Source organism: Phymastichus coffea, unplaced genomic scaffold (genome assembly GCF_024137745.1).
Source record: "Phymastichus coffea isolate CEN01 unplaced genomic scaffold, Cenicafe_Pcof_1.1 PCOF00012, whole genome shotgun sequence".
Classification (NCBI taxonomy): Eukaryota; Metazoa; Arthropoda; class Insecta; order Hymenoptera; family Eulophidae; genus Phymastichus; species Phymastichus coffea.
In genome coordinates, this window is record NW_026706823.1 from 8,591,169 (window position 1) to 8,597,298 (window position 6,130).

Genomic DNA, 6,130 nt, shown 5'->3' on the forward strand with positions numbered 1-6,130 from the left:
TTGTGAAAAAATTTTGTTAGTGAAAAAAAAAATGGAAAATATAGTTAATGTTTGTCAGCTTCTAGAAACCGTAAGTAAACATTTTAAAAATAAAAAATAATTTAAGTATATATATAATTTTAATAATTTTTATTTATAATTTATAGGGTACTAATGATATCCCGCACGAGCTGCTGTATCGGCTACTCATTTTAAACGCAGTAAGGTCTTTTTTTATATTATTTAATATTTAATATTTAAATATTTATTTATTTATTTATTTTCAGTTGCTCAGGTGTGCAGGCAACGCACAACACGTTGCCCAACTCACCTAGATTATTGCGATTGTTCGTGAAGTAAGTATATTAATATTATTATTTAATTCTATACATGTACTTATACAGATTTTTCATTTTTCAGTGGATCAAAGAATCAATGACTGAAAGACTGGTCGCGTAACAATTGGCCTATCAAATTGAAAAGACCGTAGAAGAGCGATTGAGGGCGCAGCTATATCGCCAGAAGCGCGCAGAAATAATGAGAAAAAAACAAGACTTCTCACGATTAGAGCGCAAAAGAAAAGCTGAGCTGGCCAAGACGGTTCAGGATGAATTAGCGGACAAAATAAAAAAATTATTAGTTCCAGTAAAATCATCGTCATCAGCGTCGCCCTCATCTACAACATCATCTTCAGGATCGGAGACGTTGTCATCGTCGTCTACGTCTGCATCGTCTACGACGTCTACGTCTGCGTCATCTACGTGTGCGTCTACTACATCTGCGTCTGCAACATCATCAATGCCTTCGCTTGACATTTTATAACATGATGAGGCAATTGATTTGTATGCTAAGGTAAGAAAACACTTATATTTATTATAAAATTTATATATTTTATGCGTTTATTTTAATCAAAATTAATTAATATTTTTAATATTTTACAGAGTACTGTGCCGAAGAAACCACAAATCAAGAGTAGTGAGGCTATTCGACTTAGAATAATTATGATTCCGGCTGAACCGACAACGAGAAAGCCGACTCGGCCCCTCAAGGTAGTAGGAACGCATAAGAAGAAAGAAGACAAAATAAAATAAAATAATATTGTTTTTGTAATAATTAATATAAATTTTGAATAAAATAAATTAAAATGAATAAAATGCTTTATTTTTTTTAATTAGAGGGAGGGAGAGAAAGAAGTGAGAGAGTGAGAGTACTAGTGGTAGAGAGATAGAGAGAGAGAGTTAGATATGCTGTTATGATTAGGTATTAAGTAAAAACATATATTTAAAATTAAATGCTTTTATTCATAAAATTTAACGTGATGTACTGTAGGTTACACATTTTAATTTATTTAGCTTATATTTAATTGTATTAATTCCAATTTATTTAGAGAGTCAACTATATTAAACAAATTTCTTTTCATCACCGCTGATTGGATCTGCCAGTGAGCCCTCCGACAGAGTGCCTTTCCCAACAACCCATACACCTACTCCACCAACCCACACTCTCCCGCCCACCCACATCCACCAACCTACCCTCACCAACCCACCCACCCACACCCACCTACAGAGGTTATTAAGGTGGGATACTGTAGAAGTTGATAGGGTATTTAATAAGCTATATGATGGTCTCTCTCATTCTCCTTCTATAGTAGGGAGCATAGTAAGCTTATGCTGGCTAAGTTTGGGCCCTCGGAGAGGGGGGTAGCGTCTCTAGCTTGCTAGGTAAGTACGCCGTTTAGTGTGGATGCTGTTCTCTCTCTCTCTCTCTCTCTCTCTCTCTATGATTATAGGTAGTTTGTATTAAATTCTAACAATATATATATATATCTAACTATATATATATAGTCGTAAGGGGGACTCGGAATCTGATCCCTCCCCCCCCTCCCCATAATTTTGTCCCCTCCCCGTCCCCTCCCCAATTGATATTTTTGAGATTGCATAAAAATCAAAGAAATTCACCGTGTTTTCACCGTGTTTTTGAGTGATTTGATGAAATTTTTAATTTTTCATGGCCCCTCCCCACATCAAAAAATTTGTTTTGCAGTAAGGGAAATGTGGAAAATTCAAGGCGTACATGATAATCAGTATTATCACTTCGACAACTAGATAAAAGTTCTTTGATTTGAAAAAAGTTTTGATAAAATTTAGAAATTGTTGATAATTTAATGAAGTGAAAAAAGTGTATTATATTTATATACAAATAACATAATAAAAACTCTCTGAATTTGTTACTTAGTTTCCAATTATTTAACCCAATAACCAAATGTTTTGTATAATCTGTGGAATATCTAAACATAAATATATATATAAACATAAAATTTTGCTCGTCAACATATTAATACCGAAGGAGAGTTTATTATGATTGAGTTAGATGTTGTAATTTAAAAAAATAGGAACTGATGTACTTAATAAACTGATAATACAATTGTATATTTCATTACATTTACTATTAAAACTTTTTTTATAAGATTGATAACTAAATATTTTTGTTCGATCATGAGTAAATGAATATCTTTTAATTTTGATAGTGTTTTTACATTGATACTGTTAGTAAATTTACAACGATATTTCACTCCAGCTTATTACTGTAAATCATGGTTAGTTTAGACAATTTTTATATGAATTATTCCTTTGTTTCGTCTTTGGGCTGTAAAATATATAACAGATTAAGATAAATGATCAGTAATACTGTTATAATATTATTCGTAAACTTACTTGTATTGTAAATATTTCTTTAGCAACGAGAAGGTCTTGTTCAGTCATATAATCATCGTCAGAAAGAATTTTGATGTGATCGACATTTTTCACGCGTAAGACTAATGTTTTTCCTGTAAAGTAAATTTTTTTTTATCATAAGAAGTGCATTGTATTAATGAGATTTTGTCTTTTATTAATACCACTTTCTTGTAGATCACCTAATACTTCCAATTTTGATCCTTTAATAAAGTTAATTGATTTCCCTTCATCTTTTATTAATACTAAGTCTAATTTTCTCTTTTTGTGAGCAAGACAACTAATGTATTCGTATTCATTGTTATCATTTTTTTGAATAAAAGGACTGCGTAGATACCCATTTACTTCTACAATATATGAAAGTTTTATATTTAGTAGTTATGATATTTTATTGTAGTTATAGTTGTTACGTACTTATCATCCCTCTTTTTGAAGCCAAATCATTAAATTTGACTTTTGGAATTACATATTTATATACTCCAAATGGTCCAAGATCAGAAATAACGGTATAAAATTGTAAATTAATATTCCATGGTAGGTTACTCTGGGAATAGAATTTGGTTTCTACTATTGCTGCATTTTCAATAATAATTTTCTATAACCAAAAATTATGAATAAGTATTAAATATTGTATTTTTAATTTGTATTTTTACCTGATTTATTTTCATGCCTGAATGTGATTTGAACTTGTTAATTAAATTGTTGTAAATGTGGCAGACTATTGTACAGCCATCGTTATTATTTAGTAAGAATTTGAATACATGAAATTCATTTTGTTTTTCTCTATTTACATGTGTAGATTCTCCAAGAATATCTTCAATATAACCAACCACAGATCTATAATGTAAAAATAAAAATATTTATGATGATGTAATTGAGTATAACCATCTTATTTTATGTAGTAGATGTTGTTACGCAGTTTTATCTCCAATCACAATTTTTTTTTTTAAATATTCTGTTGTTGAAAAAGGAATATTTTTAATCTTTTTGGATGGAGGTAAATGATCATCATCAATTTCTTGTTTGTTATTCATTATTCTGTAAATTATAATTCAAGTTTATATTGTGTCATCTGTTATACTAATAAATGAGTAATCATTACATGTGTTTTAGAATGTCTCTTCAAATGTTCACGTCTTTTATATGCTTTTACACAATTAGAACATTTATATATCCTTGTATTCAAATGAGCTTTAATGTGACGAATATAATTACATTTACGATTGAAACTTTTTTTTACAAGATTTACAATTGAACATTCTTGTTCGACGATGAGTAAGCATGTGTCTGGTTAAATGTCTTTTATTTTTTATAGCAGCTGCACACAATTGACATACAAAATAATTTTCAGTCTCATTTGAATGTTTTTGTTTGACGTGGATTTTGAGACTGAGACTGTTAGTAAATTTACAACGACACCATTTGCAAGGGTGCGTAGTGTTAGCCATGTTATTAAACTAATTTTGAAGAAATGATATTATCCAAATAAATATTTAAAGAAATTTCATTGTGTATTTTGAGTTAATATACTTACGTAAAGTAATCACACGGAGAAGAAACGTAAATGGCTTATTAATGACAAAAATTTTTTGTAAAACCAATTAATTTTCAAAACATTAAATTTTCTAAAGTGGTTATAATAAATAAAAGTAAACCATTGAAAAATTAAAGAGATAGAATGGTGAATGCATATGATAAACAAAAGTAGACCATAGACACATAAATGAGGACTAGATATTGCACTCTTATAACTCTGTGGAAAATTATAGTGTTACAATTAATTATTATAGAAGAACAGACCTTATATTTAACCAAGTTGAAAGAAGCTTCTAGGCTCGGCCAAATTAGACGGTCTGTGTTCACAAATATTTTTTAAAAACTATATTCATATTGTTTACAGAGTTGCTTTTTTCCACATCGATTTTGTGATTCGAATTTTTATAAATTTCAATGTTTCAAGTTTCTTGAAGTAGTGGAAATTTATTATATAAATTACTTGTGTTGAAAGACAAATATAAAATCTATATATTTTTATGTTAATAGATCTGTGATTATAAATTAATTTAAAAAATTGGCATAGTTTGAAATTTGGTAAGTTTACCTTTCATTTTGTTGTTGTTGTTGTTATTTAACAATATAATTGATAAAACATAGAGTATACCGAGAAAAGATTTCGGCCCTTTGGTTGTAACATTTTTTTTCGTTCGAAGTGAACTTTTTTTTTTTCTTTCATGAGTTTCTATATAATACATAAGTTTTTGTCGTTGTTGTAAGGCAATCATAAATTAGAGTTATCAGTTCATGCGGAAAATCATGACTGACGACGATTACGTGCTACACTTTGTTACTGTTTGTGATATCCTGTATGTATATATGTATGTTCTTTTTCATCGAAGAACTTGATCATTTGCTTATTTTCTTCTGCTTTTTTTTCTTCAATACAAATCACAAGAATGCAACACATCGTACGAGCATCTGCATCACTTTTATATATAATTTATTTCTGAAATAACTTTCGATCTTTATGATCGATTGAATTCGTGAACTTCGATTATGAAATACTAACGAATGACGACGACGACGACGACAAAGGTCGTATATGTATCAAGTAATTGCCCGAATTTGTTTGTTTTCTCGACATATTGTGTAACGTATTTTGTATACATTACAGATTTTTTGAAGAAAATTTATATTTTTTGTCTGTAGACTGATATTACCATCAAAAATAGATGTTAAACTGTACAATTTTGTATTGAGGAGGTATGAACACAACTATCGACTTTATATTATTCATGAAATATAAGAAAATACTATGACAAGTACAGTAATCTTTATATCACGACATTTCTCTGGTAGAAATCTCACGAAAAAAATTGGAAGTATATATTATATAGTTTCCGATTCTCAAGCTACCTGATAAAAGAAACAGTCATATATACATGATTGAATTTCTTTGAATTCTCAAGCTACCTGATAAAAGAAACAGACATATATACAAGTTTGAATTTTTTCAATTGCAATCCATTGACATGTTAGTCGGATTCTGGAATAGTTTCCCCTATATATATGTATGTATGTTGCAACGGTAGTCGATTCAATTAATCGAACCGTTCGCGATTCTGATTTTCGCGCGTTAGTTCTAAGTTGAGAGAGAGAGAGGGGGCGCGCGATCTTTTAAATTAGCAGTTACGTCTCAGCTGTTACGTGTGGAGTACCGCCAAAATAGTTTTGCACATTGTTTCACCGATTTGCCAATAAATAGTTTATTTGGATTTTGGATACGTGTGCAAGGGTGAGCGAGGAAGCAGCAACAGTAGCAGCATCACGGAAGCAGCAATAAAAACAACAGCTATTATACAGCAGATTTGCGAACGAGGCAGCACAGCTGATTCTGATCTGAGGAGCACCTTTAATTTGCT

General features: G+C 30.2%; 1 protein-coding gene across 4 annotated transcripts; it reads right to left on the reverse strand.

Annotated features, from left to right (window-relative positions):
- Positions 1-2,427: 2,427 nt before the first annotated feature.
- On the reverse strand, positions 2,428-4,569 carry LOC131672764 (uncharacterized). 4 transcript variants are annotated; one of them, XM_058950227.1, is made up of 7 exons: positions 4,512-4,569; positions 3,627-3,749; positions 3,365-3,548; positions 3,126-3,306; positions 2,876-3,058; positions 2,694-2,806; positions 2,428-2,625 (listed from the first exon to the last, which is right to left on the reverse strand). In XM_058950227.1, the coding sequence occupies exons 2-7, from the start codon at positions 3,743-3,745 to the stop codon at positions 2,602-2,604; spliced, it is 804 nt and encodes a 267-aa protein (XP_058806210.1). In that variant the 5' UTR covers positions 3,746-3,749; positions 4,512-4,569; the 3' UTR covers positions 2,428-2,601. The 4 variants fall into 4 exon arrangements, with proteins under 4 accessions (XP_058806210.1, XP_058806217.1, XP_058806192.1 ...); XM_058950234.1 differs by lacking the exon at positions 4,512-4,569 and adding an exon at positions 4,246-4,378 and having other exon boundaries at positions 2,894-3,058; XM_058950209.1 differs by lacking the exon at positions 4,512-4,569 and adding an exon at positions 4,246-4,378.
- Between the last annotated feature and the right edge of the window lie 1,561 nt (positions 4,570-6,130).

What these genes read in the sequence shown, in the direction of transcription:
- LOC131672764 (XM_058950227.1), bottom strand. Translation starts at nt 3,745, where the DNA reads ATGAATAACAAACAAGAAATTGATGATGATCATTTACCTCCATCCAAA. An exon ending in GTGATTGGAGATAAAACTGC is followed by an intron (nt 3,549 to 3,626) that starts GTAACAACATCT and finishes TTTACATTATAG; the next exon opens with ATCTGTGGTTGGTTATATTG. An exon ending in AAGAAATATTTACAATACAA is followed by an intron (nt 2,626 to 2,693) that starts GTAAGTTTACGA and finishes TATATTTTACAG; the next exon opens with CCCAAAGACGAAACAAAGGA.